At 35.2% G+C, this 18,086-nt stretch overlaps 1 protein-coding gene across 1 annotated transcript in view; it reads right to left on the bottom strand.

The window, feature by feature from the left end:
- Window positions 1-18,086, bottom strand: part of DPYD (dihydropyrimidine dehydrogenase) — a 1,478,957-nt gene that overhangs the window by 756,427 nt on the left and 704,444 nt on the right. Inside the window, exon 17 of the mRNA XM_006831042.1 lies at window positions 14,007-14,222. Coding sequence (XP_006831105.1) covers window positions 14,007-14,222 — 216 coding nt within the window. The remainder of the gene's footprint in view (window positions 1-14,006; window positions 14,223-18,086) is intronic.

Here is an 18,086-nt window from a genome sequence, read left to right as displayed (position 1 = left end):
CTCCACAGCACATAACAAAAGCAACAACTTAAGAGTGACTAGAATGTCATTTAATATACATGAAATAAAAAGCCAAGGATAGTAATATGGAACTTCATCCATGTTAATGTCAACAAAAAATTTCTTCAATTTAACAGACACAAGATATGGAGGTTTTCTTTTAGAAAAATAGTGCTGGAGGTGGGGGCTATAAAGGCAAGAAGGTTACAAGCTTTGTAGAGAGAGCCTAGATCCAGAGGGCATCGAGGAGGGTAGACTCTCCACAGAGTAGTATCCAATCTGTCAGGGCGGGACTGATGAAAGGAGGTGGGGATAGCACTCATGTGGCACAATAGTGAATAATTGCTATCAGAACTGACTGTGAGGATTGGAAATGTAAAGGTAGGCATTTTGTAGCAAAAGTAGGGGAGTGATTGACTTTGCAGTCCAGGAGCAGAGGTCCGTGGGACCATCAAGAGTGAAGAGTGGAGTGTGGGACCTTACCCAGAGAAACAGTGACTACAGAGATGGAGGCAGAGAGGATGCCATGGAGAGATAGAGTGGCTGGGGACTCTAGAGCCAGAGAGGGATAGGGGCTGTGTGCTGATGACCAGGGGGCAGGCTTGCAGTGTATACCCTTTGGTTGACTGATGATACATGGAGAGGATTGAAAGCATGGTAATGAAATGATATATGATAGCTAATGTTCTCCCATGTAAACTATCACATAATTCACAATAAAACATTAAAAAAAATACTGCTGAAAATATACACAACTAAACATACAGCAATTCAACCATCTCAACATGTAGAATTCAGTGACACTGATGAAATTATTCACATTGTATAACATCCATTCAATATAGTGTAAGTTAAAACTCCCCCTTGGGAATACAGGAATTTTAATCTAATTGAATTTAAAAATCTTAAAAAAAAAAAAAAATGTGAGAAAGGATAAGGATAAAATTAGTTTCTCAAATAGCAGAATTGTATTTTAAAGAAATGTCAATTAAGCTATAATATAAGACTTTTCTATTAATGTAACACCAGATCTTTTAAAAAAATAAAATAAAGAAACTGAAGAAGCATTTTCCATTATGAGTAAAATACTACCACCTAGTCCAGATCAAAATAGTACATGTCAATTTATATTATTAAAAAATCTATTTGAGTCTCACTTCGTCCACCCTACTAAAATGATTAACAATTAACAAGTGTGAAATCACAGTCTGAAAAGGGGTAAAGATGTAATTATGCTGGAAAATTGATTAGTCTACTTCATAGTCAACTACCTCAAATTGTAAAATAAAAATATAAAAATCACGGGAGCAGTTTAAATAACCTTAATGTTTTACTTGCTTAAAGAAAGATATTATTTTGAATATAATTAGATGATTTCTACTTAATAATAGAAATATACATATTAATCTCTGGAGTAAAATATTATATCCTATATTTTCTATTTGACAAGGAAAATCTAGCATATATGACATAGCTATAATTTATCATTAACTTAGAACTTTGGGAAAAGATAATGTTGTATAATGTTAGATTCCAATTACATGATTTAGCTTCAGTATTGAAATCATACACACAAATGAGTGTATAGCACACACACACACACACACATTCTTTTGTTGTTGAAGAGCTCAAGGTTAATTCATAGAAGAGATAGCTAAAATCACCCTGAACTCAACATTTGAATGGGATCTCCCATAATACTACCACATTTGAACTGTGCCCTTTTAATAAACTTATTTGACAATGATTCAGTTTCACAAATTTCAGTAAAAGAAACCTAAATAAAATAACTTTTTAAAATGTAACCTGAAGGCAAGCCAGCTATTAGTAATCAGAAATCAGTTCTGTTTTTAGCATGTTAAAAGTCCTCCAAATGAGAAGTTTACATTGAGTTTATTTAAATAAGTATAAATCCTTACTTAATATATGTATATATCTGGAGAACAATATTACATAATAAATGACCATTCATTATGAATACGATTTTGGAGCCAGAACTGTAGCAGTGACAATAATGCCCCGAACTGGTGTTCATTATTTCACAGACTTTTAAGAAATTAAATGTAGAAACTCTTAATACTAATAAAATAAATCAGTTTGATTTAATGTTTTAAAAATTCCATACTTGTATTTCTAATAAGGCTTTCCAAAACAAATTACAAAAGTAAAATGTAATGTTCTCTACTGAAATCCAAAGAGAATTATCCACATTCTAAAATATTATTATGTGACATATTTATGAAATTTGTCTTAACAACTCCAAATATTATTTTTAGCATTTATAGTCCTGTCAGTATTATTCCTGAATACTCATCTGGTTGCTATGTGCTAGCAATTTGTACAACTGCAGGCAACTTCCTCTCAATTAAGATAATGTGGACTGAAAAAAACTTTCTTGAAATCCACATGGGAGAACAGACAACCTACAAGGTAAAATGTGTGCAAACCTTATTATATGACGGAAAACAGGACTATTTAGAAAGGGAGAAAATAACATCTATGGTTAGGACATGAGAGCTGTCTCCAAGTAACTGAAGAGCTGTCATGTGGAATTGTGATTCAAATTAGAATCCTATAATTATTCATCCATCTAACAAGTACGGATTGAGTCCTTCCTATCTCCTAGAAATTGTTCTTGGTACTGGGTAGACAATAGTTAGCAAGAGAAATAACATCTGTCCTCTTATGGGGCTTACCTTCAAGTGGCTAAAAGAGAAAATCAACAAGTAAACAGCAAATTATTAAGAGCATGATGATTTCATATGGCAATAAATGCAGCAAAAAAAAAAACAAAACCAAAATAAAAGCAAAAACAACCAAGGTAATATGGCACAGAATTTTGTGTGGTCAGTAAACACTTCTTAAAGGAGGTAATTTTTTATTTGAGAACTGAAAGAGAAGCAAGAGCCCATCATGTAAAGATCTGAAAGCAGAGCATGCCAAGCAGAACAAGCATCAAGCAAAAAGGAACCTTAGATAAGAAGATGCCTGCGATGTTGGAGAATTAGAAAGAGGGACAGTGTAAATTGAGATAAAACAGTATAGGAGGAGATTAGTATCAGACTACAGTATATTCACAAAAACACAAAATATTAAGTAAGTAATGGACTTATGATCATTGAGATTTATTGAGCTCCATCCATATGTTCAAATTATTTTCTTTTTTTTTTTTGAAGAAAAGCACTAATGAACATTCTCTCTATCTGTCACTATCCATCTGCTTCTCGGTCCCTCTATTTTTCTGTGAGTTTGTAACTGTCTCACTTTTGTTGTCTCATAATAAAAATTTATATAGAACTTCAATAGAAATGAAAGCATTGCTGCTACTCTGCTTGAAGCAGTGAATGAAGGGTTCTCAGTACACCTGGTCAGATGAACTTCAGGTCTCTGTAGAATACTGATGCTGTCAAACTACCTCCATTACAGACAGAGAGAACAAATTCTGAAGCCGACTGGTATGGTGTGGAGAGCATGAATTTGCAATCAAATAGGTCTGGGTTCAAATCCTGATGTAGTGAATTACGTCTTGTGATGGAAGGAAGTATCTCTATGTTCTTTGTGCCAGGTATGGCTTTGAGACTTGCTTTAACCAATAGAACACAGTGGTCATTATGCTTTGTGATTTATGAGTCTAGGTTTCAAGAGGTACTGCAATTTCCCCTTTTGCCTTTTAGAACAAGAATAGTTTAGCCTCCTTGAAGAATACACCATATAAAGAGACACAGACCCAGTCATGTCATCAGAAGAACTTGTCATGTGAATAAAGCCATCAGGGACTATCCAATCACCAAGCAATCTGTCAAATGATTTCAAAGGCAAGAGTGAGGTCCATCAATACCACATGAAGCAAAGGCAGACCAGTCAAACTGAGACCTGACTAGACTCTCAAAGTACTAAATGAAGGATACTAATTTTTTTAACACCACTAACTTATGTGGTTTCATACATAGTCACTGAAAATGGTACAGAAATCAGTTATGCTTGCTAACATAACAAAATCTTAAAGCATGTGCCATTGGCTCTGAGTAAATGGAAAAGGTGCTAGCAAAGGCTGGAAGAATGGTGGACAAATTTTAATGGAGGCTTAAAATGCAGTATGAAAATTGTTATTTTCTGGGAAGAGCAGCCTATATTATGTAATGGCAAAACAACTGGCTAGAATGTCACTGATGATAATTTAGAATATAGAATACACACTAATGCATTTGTAAATCTGACTACAATTCTCTAGATCAAATGATGAGTCATTTGAGTGTTTTTATCAATAAAAAAGAACATATAAGAGAGGAAAATTTTAAAAAGCACCTATTTAATTTGCTAAGCAAATCAAGAAAGATCAGAAATTGCTGAGTTGAAAACAAAATAGTATTTTATACTGTTTGTTTTTTTGAAGTGTAAGAATTAGTCTCAAAGTTAGGTATGACTTCAGATTAAAGATAACATCAAGGGTTTTATGTAAACCACTTAGTTATGATCTTGTTGCTGTTGTTGTTGTTGTTAAGTGCTGTCAGTGCCACCGAGTCAATTGCAACCCACAGCAACCCTGTATAGTATTTCCAAGGAGCAGCTGGTGAGCTTGAACCACCGATCTTGCAGTTCAAATGACTTTGCAGTTTGACGCATTAGTTCACAGCACCACACCAGGACTCCAGTTATGACCCTAGAAAGACTTAAAGCAGGTCCCAGCAGATTCACTCAGGTAGGGATTCTATGACTCTTTAAGGCAGGAACCATTGGCAGGGACTATTAGGACTTAAACAAGAAACATACCCTGTAGAAATTTTGTAACATAAGGGGGACGAGGGGGGGCGGGTAGTTAATCTTACAGTCCAGAAACACAGGGACCTAGGACCATCATGGAAGAAGAGCACGAGCGGAATGTGGGACCCTATCCAGAGAAGTAGTGACACCAGAGATGGAGGCAGAGATGAGGGCATGGAGAGAGGAAGCAGCTGAGATGATGACATGGAGAGAGAGAGAGCAGTTGAGGATTCTAGACTCATGGAAAGAGAAAGGCTGGCAGAGTAGGCCCTTTGGTTGTTTAAATGATTATATATTCCTGAGTGTTTTTATGTACATTCACCCCCTGGGAAAAACGAAAAGAGCGAATAGAAGCAAATACTGTTGAATGGTGAAGCATGGTGGAGATTTTAATCATTGCAATGAAACGATGAGTGTAAAACCTATGTTCTCCCATGTAAACTATCACGCAATTCACAATAAAAACTGAAACAAAAGAAGACATGTACACTTGCTGATAAGTGGCCCTGACAACATGTGCTTAAATTAATTTCAAAATTTCAAAGGACCAGTGACTTCTATGTGCCTTCATTTCTTCCTTTTCTGAATGAGGACTCCTGGAGCTGAAAGATAAGAACTGAACTTGAACCACAAGGTTGGTGGTTCAAACCCACCAGTTGTTCCTCAGAAACCCCATACAGGATCACAATGAGTTGGAAGCAACTCACTGACACTTAAAAACAGCAACATACATATGAGGGTAAGTCAGAAAGTGTTGTTACAAAGTAATAGACACTTTTATTAAACGAAAACAACAGACAATGAAGCTGCTGTTTCTCATCATATCCTCCATTTAGGTCTAAATACTTCTGAAGGCAGTGATTCCATCTCTCTAACCCTTCCCTCACAAAATTTTGTGCTCTTTGATTTACAGCACATCACAATGGCATATTTGGCAATCTCTAGTGAGGAGTTCTGATGTAGTACTGTGGGTTAATGCACCAGACTGCAAAGCTGTTTGAACTGCAAGGTCGGCAGTTCAAGCACAACAGATGCTCCTTGGAAATCCTATATAGGGTCACTATGGGTGAGAACCGGCTCGACAGCACTTAACAACAAGAGACTCACATCATATTCCTTTAAAAGTTCTTTGAAGGGGCAAGATCAGGACTGTAGGGTGTATGAGGTAAGACTTCCCAACAACAATTGTATAGGACCGCCCTTGCTACCCTTAAACATTAGTTGCATTTTGTGATGGAAAATAATCCTGGTCTTTTTCTCATCGATACAATTTTTAATTTTCTTAAAACATCTTTCTAAAAAGCCTCCATGATCAACCTGAGTCCATGTATCTACCTGTAGAACACTGCTGTAGCATTAATGTGTATATAGCAGTATTTATCTTTTATCCCTTTAAACCTTGTGTTCCTACCCTGTTACTGAGGTCAGTGTGATTAGCCCCCTTTTTTTTTGAAGGTGGTTTAATGAGACTAACACAAGTGTATATTATTGAGTGTACTTGTTTACAGCCATCCTTTTATTGCAGAAATGTATTTAGACATAGTTTGTTTGGAATAAACCCTGCATGTAATAACTGGAATCCTAGTAGCAATATGTTTGGACTCATCCTCATATTGTGATGCTCTTGCTCACATCATTTTATGTATGAGGTATATGGGAGTATGAGTGATGCAATTGGTTAATACATTCAGCTTCTAATGGAAATGTTGGTGGTGTAACCTCACAAATATGCACCTTGAAAGAAATGCCTACTTCTGGAAAACTAGCTTTTGAAAACCTATAGAGCACAATTCTGTTCTGACACAGTCAGTTCAATGACTACTGGGTCTATAGAGGCATCATCGAACCTGGATAAAGAGGAACAGCATGTAACAAGCCTCATATATACTTGAAGCTGATGCAGATCGTAAGATCATGAATAGAGCATAATGTTATGATTGAATGACATTTTGGGTGACGTGTAAAGGGGTGATTGCATTGTGCATATGAGAAAGATATGAAGTGACCAGATGGCTGCTAGGATAGACTACAAAGATGACTGCCATACCCATTCAATATTATATACTAGTCCCTTCAGTAATAAATGAATGGCATTTTCCTACCACTTGAATCCTAACTGACTTTGTAATTACTTTGATCAAAAGTATATACTGAAAATGATAGCTTGTAATTTTTGAGATGTTGCTTCTAGTGGCCTTGCAGCTTCAACTTCTGCCCTCCTTGCACACTGCCAGCTGGTGACCATCCCACACTAGCCTCCTTCAGCACTGAGGCACTATGATATAAGGAAGATTATGAAGAAAGAAAGAGACCAGTCAACTCAGTGATTATAGCAATACTATCTAAGGTCCCAGACAACAGCCTGGGGCCTCAGAAAGTATTGTTATAATATATGGCCTCAGACAGTAATGTGAATGAGGTCATCTTGCCAGTCCTTCAATAGCCTTCCAACTGACTACAAATTCATGAATGAGCTTAGTAGACATGTGAAGCAGAAGAACTGTCCATGTAAACTCAGTCCAAATTGACCATGAATATAATTGTGGAGAAATAAATAATTGTTTTAATCTTTAACCCGTTTATTTAACTTTGTCAGCCTATCACTATTAGAAAAATAAAAACAAATACTATCTACCATACAGGGATCTTGTGAAGACTTAATAAAAAATAAAAATAAATACACTTGTTGTTGTTGTTGTTATGTGCCCTTCCCAAAAAGAGTTTTGGTACTCTGTAAATCTTTATGGGAGCAGAAAGCCTATCTTTCTCCTGAAGAACAGCTGGTAGTTTCAAACTGCTTACTGTGAGATTAGATTTGATGACTTTAGTTCATTCCATGAACTCAAGAGAGCTATCATTCACTTCTTTTCAAACTTTGGCTAACCATGGAACTGAATTCCATTCGGGTTGGCAGATAAAATGCTTCTATTATATAGGTCTCAAGTTTTAAATTATCTAATGCCTAGCACCATTCTGGTGCCATTGAAACTGTATATGTTATGTTTCATGAAGTCGGTTCCGACTCATAGCGACCCTGCACAGGGTTTCCAAGGCTATAAATCTTTGCGGGAACAGAAAGCCTCATCTTTCTCCCGAGGAACAGCTAGTAGTTTCAAAATGCTGACCCTGAGGTTACCAGCCTGATTCGTAACTATCAGAGATCCTTTAAAACATTTAGTCGTATCTATAAATTTTAAGTACTCAAAATTGCATTTGTTATGTGCCGTCGATGTGCATCTGAGCCTGTACAGAGTTTCTGAGGCTGAAAAAAGTAATAGTAAATCAATAAACAGCAGTTAATAAATACAAATAAGGAACCCTGGTAGCAAAATGCTTAAGTGCTTGTCTATTAACCAAAAGGTTGGTTCAAACTCTCCCAGCATGGGCAAAAGAAATGGCGATCTGCTTATAAAGATTATAAGCAAAGAAAATCCTATGAGACATTTCTACTTTGGCATATGGGGTTACAGAGTCAAAATCAACTCCATGAGACCTAACTACAAAAACAACAATAATACAGATAATGATGATGATAATGACAACTTGCAATGCTAAACAACATGTTGTCGCTGTTGTTGTTAGGTGCTACAGAGTCAGTAATGATTCACAGCGAACCTATGCACAACAGATTTGAAGACTTTGTGGTCCTGGGTCAACCTCACAAACATTGCTAAACTTGAGACCATTGCTACCTCCACTGTGACAATCCATCTAATTGGGTTCTTCCTCTTTTTCTCTGTCCCTCCACTTTACCAAATATCCAGTGACTGGTTCCTCCTGATAATATGTCTGAAGTATGAGGTTACGAATCAGGCTGTGAACCGCAAGGTCATCAGTTCGAAACTACCAGCTGTTCCGCGAGAGAAAGAGAAGGCTTTCTGCTCCCGTAAAGATTTACGGCCTTGGAAATCCTGTACAGGGTCGCTATGAGTCGGAACCGACTCCACGGCACATAACAACAACAACAACAACATGAGAGATGAAGTTTGGCTATCCTAGCTTCTAGGGGACACTTTGGCTATACTTCTTTAAACACAGACAGATTTCTTCTTTTGGTAATCCATGGTACTTTCAATATTCTCCTCCAGCGCTACAACTCATATTCATCAATTCTTCTATGGTTTTCCTTAGTCACTGTCCAACTTTTACATGTGTATGAGGTTACTGAAAATACCATGGTTTGGGTCAGGCATACCTTAGTCCTCAAACTGACATCTTTTTTCTTTAACACTTTAAAGAGGTCTTGTGCAGCAGGTTTTCCTAGTGCAGTATGTTGTTTGATTTCTTGAATGCAACATGGATATGATTTAAACAACATGAATATGATTTAAAGGTAGCTTTGCACAAAGGCTTTCAGACCAAAGTTCTTTTACCTACACAGCACTGCCTTCCATATTTGTTTGCCTTTCTCTAGGTTATGCATTTATTTAGAAACAAAACATAAAACAACCTATTTTTAAATTAACAATTATTTTGTGTTAATTAATGTGACTAATTTAATTCATGGTATCTCAGAAGGCAGAACTAGAAAACATGGATAGAAATTACGAGAATACTGATTTGGAGGTTTATAAAATCAAGTTCACCCAAATATTGTGAAAATAGCATATGAGTGGGCATACTTTGTTCAGCTGTGCATGGGGTATCATGGTTTGGTGTCAACTTGAAAGCAAGTAACAACATAGGTATAATAAACTTTAAGGATTGAGCATATTCCTTTTAATTGAAAGTATTCAAGAACAAGGTTACATTTCTTTTATTAAGACCAATGGTACATGAATTTAGATAGCTGGACCAGAAGGTTTCTATATCCCTTCCCAATGTTGGGTGATTCTTACTTTCTTTAATGAGCAGGTCTCTGTATATTAGTATATGTGACAATTTAAAGCTTTAAAACACATTTTAAAATGACATTAACATTTTAACTTTTAGGCATGTATGGTGGTGACGATTTTGTGCCATAGAGGTGGTTTCGAATCATAGCGACCCTACGTAGGGTTTCCAAGGTTGTAAATCTTTACAGAAGCAGAAAACCTCATCTTTATCCTAAGGAGCAACTGAGAGATTTGAACTGCTGACCTTTAGATTTGGAGCCCAGCTTGTAATCACCTACATTACCAGAGATCCTTTGTTTGTTGCTGTTGTTAAGTGGGATCCAGTTGGTTCTGACTCATAGAGACCCTGTATAGGGTTTTCTAGGAGCACATATTAAACTTGAACCAGCCACCTAGAGGTTCAAACTGATCTTGCACTCTAGCACATTAATCCACAGTGCCATATCAGGGCTCCTTAGATATAACAAAATATATGATACAAAATCATAAATCTGGCTTTTTTTTACCTTTGATTGAGATTAATAATATTCAGTATGGTCAATTTTTTATGTGCTAACTGTTCATATGCTGCTGCTAAAAATCAATCCATACACTTTTAATCCACTGATTCAACAAATATTTATGAAATATTTATCAATTTAAATTTTTCATAACTTATATTTTAGTACATCTGTACTAAAAATGTACATATACTCTTTTCATACATAGTATAAGGTCATATTTTATGAGAACAGTTTTAATTAATACATTGGTTCCAAATAAATAATGAAGAATCTTTAGCATTTCACAATTTTCACGTACAAAGAATTTTTCTGAGACTTATTGTATATGCACCAATTTTCCCAACATCTGATAGCAATTAAAACAAAGCATATGCATTCAACACATTTTCTTACTAAAAATTAATCATACATTTACTCTAATATCTCCCTAATAAGTGAAGTGAATTTTAGGTAAGATTTAAATTTGATTTAGAATAGTACGACTTCTTCATTAATTTACTAACCTGTGCAGAAATAAAAATATATTATGCATACTTCTATGTGAAAACAAAATTTACAGAAGTGGCTAATTAAAACAAAAAAATTCTAATCTATTTCCTATCAATATGATAGGAACACAGATTAAGTTCTGTCAAGTCCAAACCCTTTCTAATACTCTCAGATAACAGAACATTTATCTAATTTGTTTTGATCATTTAGCTTTAGTTTATTCTTGACAGCTTGACTTACCATTGACTATAAAATTTAAGCTTGTACCTAAAATATATTTGTATCAAACATAATTCTTATAATGATTTTTAAACCATAAAACATAAACACAATTTAAAGTAAAGCAATCTGGTTATTTTGGGATATTCTTAGAAAGACTGATTTTGGGAGGAGGAATATAGCTAATAAAATTCATCTTTGATGTTATTTAACACAGAAGCAAACACAGATCTTTTTATATTTGACATTAAGAATCTGATCATTTGCCTCCCTAAAGAAAGCACATACAGCTTTTATACAGACTGCACAGTAAAGAATAATAACATTTCTGTTTACTGAGATATCAACTGGCATTTCACTGCAAGTCAATGGTCTATCGTTGCTACAGCGTATTAGACCTCAATCTGGCATCTACAAATGTCAAGAGTATAAAAAAATATAAGACGAAAATCAAAAGCATGTTCTCAACTCCCCTAAAAAAAAAAAAAAAAAAGGGAAACAAAGTTCACCTAAACATATTTGCTGCAGAAATCAGTGCAATATTCAGCTGTCAATCTAGAAAAACAACGAGGGAGCCACACTGTCACTAGGACAGGATAATAAAATTTCCAGCAGATGTTCAGGCAGGGTTCTAATTTTTATGGAACTCCCTTGGTAAGCATTTAATTTCTTTATCATATGCAGGCTCGGTAAATTGTACTTCATCAAAACTGTATTTTGAAATATTAATATTTCATATGATAACAAAACTCCATAGAATAACCTCTGTCATAATAAGAACATCCAAATTTCAAATGTCAAGATTCTGAATTGTAATATATTTTAAGTAGCTTTTTGAATTGTCATAATAAATTATAATAAGCCTAATCAAAAGGGGGATAGGATAATGTCACGCAAATATATAGTACGTATAATGTTTTTAATAAAATGCTGTGGGGAAACCATATGCTCGTGTTACTGAGTTGCATAGTACAACATTTCACCAATAAGAACACACAGAGTTCCAAAGACATATTTATGTATTCACAACAGGTTTGATCACAAATTAGAGACAACATAAAATAAGTAGATGCAAACTAATATTTTGAAAAATTATATATAGAAAATGATCTTCCTTGAAAGTGGCATTATACAAGCCCATTACAGTCTGTACATATGCTTAAAATAACCTCTGCCCACATATTTGTTGTACCCACCATCAAATAAAGTAAAATAGAGTGTCCTGCTCCCTCATCACTGTTTCACGTGCCAAATTTAATTTGCGTTTGTTCATAACATTCTTTTTGAATCAACATCATAGACTTTTGAATTGATAGATTAAATTCAAATTAGAGGTTTAAAAAAGAAATTCAAATTAGAGGTTTAGAAGGAAGTTAGCCTGCAGAGTTATTTCTGTTGGTTATCCTAATAAAAGCGACCACTCCTAGATTACTGAGAGACAGCAACACAAATCAATGCAAGTCACCAAGAGAGTAAAGACAGATGTCTCTGATTAATCAGAATTCAATTTTTTGCAAGGAAAGAAAACAGCACATTCAAAGCAAATACTTATTTTCTGGCTATATTTCTTCACTTGTGTTACTCACCTAATAGTATTTATATATAGATTTTTAAAAAGAATAACAAATATATGGTCATTAAATGCTGATACTCAGTTTTCCCCAATGGATTAACCATTTGATTACAGATTCCCAGTAGTTCTTAAAGGATGATTTAAAACAAAGACAAACATACTATCAATATTCTGTACAGGTTGCAAATAATTGATTCAGGGTATTCTTAAGTGGAAGCCAGTATATTCTATTTATTTTTATACTTTGTTTAACGTAAGTATTTAAACGTATCTGCCTAATTATTTGTAAAACTTCCCTTTGCTTGACTATTTAAAAAGCCTATTATTTTCACGCACTGGTTTCCTAACTCATGAGGATTCTCTAGATTTTCTTGACCAGTCTTACACATAGCATCTTGTAAAGCTGTCAGAATAAGACAGCTGTAATGTTCTAGCCATAATAATGCCAGTTATTGATCCTACTAAGAGTAGAAAGGAAGAGAGAATGTGCTTAATGGGGCATGTTTGCTCTCTACTATTTTCTTTGCCTACGGATAAGGCTGATTTAAATAATGATGCCCTTTTCTTAGTCACTAGAGTCACACATTCTTATACATTAATTATTACCAACTACCAGTTAGTGCTAAATACATGGATAAATTGAGTATTTAAAATTTTATCAGAAAATGGTCTAAGAATCCTAAATTCTGTTGTACTTTTCTAATTCAAAACTATCTAGGAATGCAACATTTTATTGCATAAATCACCTTATTTTGAAGTAATGCCTTTCCATCTTTGAAAATAGTTTGCATATACTTTGTTCACTTTAAAGAGTCAGTGTACACTATAATACAGACTTCATTTTCCATTGATTGTGTCACCTTGTGGTGTAAATACAAAGTCATAATGCCACACTAATCCCAGGATATTTGGAGAAGAGCATTACACTGAAAGATTCCTTTTGACATGACTTGGAGCTCAGAATTTTGTGCAAAACAAATCAATGTCTCCCTAACTTTGAGTTCAAGCAAGTATCTTTATTCACACACGCATACAGAAATCATGAAACAATGAATGATGTCAAAATCACAATCAATTGAGGTGTGATTATTAAACATAACAGCCATTTGAGTAATATTTATATTTTTGTACTCTATAATACACACCGAAAAATGTTTGCCCTTTTTCTTCCATGGGATAAAAGGAATAGAGGAAAGGAAAACCTAATATGTGAATAATGCACTCATGTGCATAAGAAAGTTTCTTTTTTTCAGGGTCCAAACAGGTACCAAATAGTTAATCTCAAATCTTAAATTAACAAACAATACTGTAATTTCTCACTTGTAAATAATCACTACAACGGTGCGCTCTCACAGGATTATTGAGAGGATTGAAAGAAAACACGTGAAAATGCATGGCAACTTGAACCATAGAAGGTGCTGGCTAGATGTTATTTAAGATCTCAACAGGTCTTTTTTATATAAAGTACTTGTCTGTTTCTCCAATCTAGTCAATAATAGTTTAATATCTCTTATTCCTTGGTCAGAAAAAAAAAACAAACAACAAAAAACTTTTCAGTATAATATGTAGTCCCTAATTAAAATGCACGATAGACACATAAACATTACTTCAAAAGTATTTTCTTACCTTATCAAGAGAAAAAGTTTTGGTCAGAGCGAAACCCCATCCGGCTTCAAATGCTCTTCTAATCATGGATGCACTGGTAGCTGGAGATGCACTAGCAAGACCAAAAGGATTTGGAAACTTCAATCCAGCCATTTCCACACTAATGTCCACCAGATCAATAGGAGTGCAAAATAGGGGTAGTTCAGGCTTGGCAGAAACGGATGCTCCATATTGTGACTGCAAAACACAAACAGCCAACAATTGCTCTTGCATCACATCTGATTTGTCCAGATAATCTCTTACAAAAATCACTTCAACTCAGAGCTGGAATTAACATAGATTAAATCAGTCTGTTCACAATGAGGAAACCTGGCAAAAAGTCAGTTAGCAGTGAATCGAGCTCATATAATACCATCCCTTTCTAATATAAAAAGCAGTATGGAGATTACTAACAGATGTAAAATCAATTAGATAAACAAAAAGCTGTTTAAAACATACTGATATTAAAACACAATAGGGGATAACTTTAGAATTACCCTCCCTGGTCATGGTAACCCTTTGCACTTAATTTGTGGCAATGTCTTTATTGCTCAGAGATATGGGCAAGAGCAAGTCAGGAGGCCTAAATTAAATTTCCTGTAATCTCACTACAGTTTATATGATATTAGGAAAGCCACCTGACATGTCTGTGTCTTTTCTCTGCAGTTTTCAGCATAGCAGCAGGAATGCTGGTTGCCTAATTTCTAACTCATAGGGATACTGGAAGATGCATGAGGTCATAGCCACAGGGGGTGGGGGTGAAGGAAGGGCATCTAATTCATAAAGGAGGTAACAGGTTTGCAGATGGGAAGTTTACCACCACCACAACCACACACACCAGGGTCTAACCATTTGTCAAACAGTTAATTCCAAAATCTTCAATTGGCACTAAAACTGTATATTTCCTTACATAAATGATCACTGAGCTGATGCTACTCACAAGAATTTTGGATGGAATCAATGAAAACCCTCATGTAAACTGCATGCATAGCATGTGGAAAGCATAGTGGGTACTAGTTACATGCTTGTAACATCTCATCAGGTATTTTTGCTTATAAAGATCTTCTCTTCCCTCCCTCTTTTCCTCTCAGCTTTACTCCCTTCTCCTGCTAGCTCCCTCTCTCTGTTTATCTTTGAAACACAAAAATTACTGGGAACCACATACAGGTTGATTGTTTTTTTTTCAGCCAAAGTGGTTACTGAAAGGACAAGGCGCGTTAATTCAAAAGGAAGAAATCCTTTCACTTACGAATCATCACTGAAAAGAAAAGTTATTTGAGCAGAACTTTAATTTTACAGGAGTGTGTGGTGTGTAGATAAAGACTGCCATGACTTGCATAGAAATTATTTCTGCTTGGCACCATTCATAATGCAAAGCAAAGTTCACTTAATATGTAAAAAGGCATCAAAGTTGTCAATTGAAAGACTAATATGTCTCTGGCACATCCAAGAAAGTACCTGATGGTGTCTGAGTTTCAGCTATGGCAGACAACTTCTGCCATGGACATTTCCGGGTTAGGGGGCACATTTCTGAATATTGGACAGTGTTGTTGTAAATATAATTTTTCCTGTTCTCACACAGGACTGTGCTATTATTAAAAGGACTATTAGCAAAACCTAAATTTAAACTGTTTAATATAGGGAAATGGGGAAAAAATTCAGGACTAATAAATTGAAGTGGGGTGAGGTGGGGGTGAGCTGGGTATGTGTGTATTTTAATGTGGGAATGCACATGGAGGAGAGTGAAAGAAAAAATCACTGTTGATGATATTTTATTAGTTCTCTGCAATCATGAATGAACTGGAATGGTGCAATCTTTAGGGTTAGTTTAAGGAAGAATTATCTTACAGCAGTGGTTGATTAATAATTGGAAAAATAAAGAAGCACCTCTCCTATTTAATGAATCTTATAAATGATATCAGACAACTTTCTGCCTTATGTCAACAGCAGAAGGATATGTAGCTCTGTATATAGGAAGACACAATAGATTTTTCTCCTGATCTCATGATTTTCTGTTGAAATACTTGCCTTAAGACCGAATTTTAGTTTGTTCATAATTGTACCTACAATCATCTGTCAGTTTGTCATACTGTGGTGGCGTGTGTGTTGCTGTGATTCAGGAAGCTATGCCAAGGGCATTGCAAATACACGGTGGATAGGTTTCAGCTGAGCTTCCAGACAAAGATAGACTAAGAAGAAGGAGAGATTAACTACTTCTGAATATTTAGTCACTGAAAACCTTATGAAAAGCAAGGGAAAGCTATCAGCACCGGAATACTTAATACTGAAACATGATGAAGAACTTCAAAATATTGTCTGATATAGTGCCGGAAAATGAGTCCCTCAAATTGAAAAGCACTCAAAATACGAATGGGGAAGTGCTGTCTCTTTAAAGTAGAGTTGACTGTGACAACACAAATGGAATAAACTCTTTGGGAACTTCACTTGCTAATGGGGCACATCTCAAAATGAAGAGAAACAGCTCTAAAAATTCATTAGAAATCAGAACATGGAATATACAAAGTATGAATCTACGAAAACTGAAAATTGTAAAAAATAAAATGAAACACATAAATATCAATATCCTAGGCATTAGTGAACTGACATGAACTGGTATTGGTCATTTTGAATCTGACAATCACATGGTTTACTATGCTGGGAATGACAAATTGAAGAGGAATGGAGTCACATTCATCATTAACAAGAACTAAGGAAGATCAGTACAACTCTGCCTGTGATAGGATAATATCTGTATGAATACAACAAAGACCATTTAACACCATTATTCAAATTTACACACCAGCAATTAAAACCAGTGACAAAGAAATTGAAGAATTCTACAACTTCTTCAGTCTGAAAGTGATCCAACATGCAATCAAGAGTTATTAAAATTACTGAAGATTGGAATGCACAGGTTGGAAACAAAGAGGAAGAACCAGTAGTTGGAAAATATGGCCTTGGTAATAGAAACGATGCAGGAGATCGTATGATAGAATTTTGCAAGAATAACGACATCTTAAATGCAAATACCACTTTTAAACAACATAAAAGATGACTCGCCAGATGGAATACACAGATATCAAACTTACTTAAATCTGTGGAAAGAGATGGTACAAAAGCTCTATATCAGCAGTCAAAACAAGGACAGCAGCGGACTGGGAAACAGATCATCAGCTGGTATTTGCAAGTTCAGGCTGAAGCTGAAGAAAACTAAAATGCATACAGAAGAACCAAAATATGACCTTGAACATGCCAAAACTTAGTTTGCAGATCATCTGAAGAACAGATTTGATGCATTAGACACTAAAGACTGAAGACTAGAAGAGTTGTGGGATGACATAAAAAAATATGTCTGAAGAAAGCAAAAAAGGTCATTGAGAAGACAAGAAAGAAAGAAAAGACCAAAATCGATGTTAAAGACTTTGAAACTTGCTCTCCAGCATAGAGATGCTAAAGCAAAAGGAAGAAATGAGAAGGTAAAAGAGCTGAACAGAAAATTACAAAGGTCATCTCAAGAAGACAAGGTCAAATATTATAACAAAATGTGCAAAAACCTGGAGTTAAAAAACCAAAAGGGAAAAACAAACTCAGCATTCCTCAAGCTGAGAGAACTGAAGGAAAAAATTTAAAGATTGACTTGCAATATTGAAGGTTTCTACGAGCAAAATATTGAATGATGCAGCAAATATCAAAAGAAGATGGAAGGAATACACAGAGACAATGTACCAAATAGAAATGGTCAATATTCTTCTGTTTCAAGAGGTAGCATATGATCAAGAGCCAATGATGCTGTAAGAAGTCCAATGTGCATTGAAGGCACTGGTAAAGAACAAGGCACTGAGAATTGATGGAATACAAGTTGAAATCCTTCAGCAAACTAACGAAACACAGGAGGTACTCACTCACCTATGCCAAGAAATTTGGAAAATGACTAGTGGAAGAGATCCATATTTGTGCTCATTCCAAAGAGAGTTGACTCAAAGGAATGCAGAAATCATCGGACATGCAAATAAAATCTTGCTAATACAAAAATGGCTGCAACCATACTTGACGGAGAATTCC

The sequence above is a fragment of the Chrysochloris asiatica genome, unplaced genomic scaffold (genome assembly GCF_000296735.1).
Source record: "Chrysochloris asiatica unplaced genomic scaffold, ChrAsi1.0 scaffold00002, whole genome shotgun sequence".
Classification (NCBI taxonomy): Eukaryota; Metazoa; Chordata; class Mammalia; order Afrosoricida; family Chrysochloridae; genus Chrysochloris; species Chrysochloris asiatica.
The sequence above is the reverse complement of the archived record's forward strand: the minus strand, read 5'-3'. Positions and strand labels throughout refer to the sequence as shown.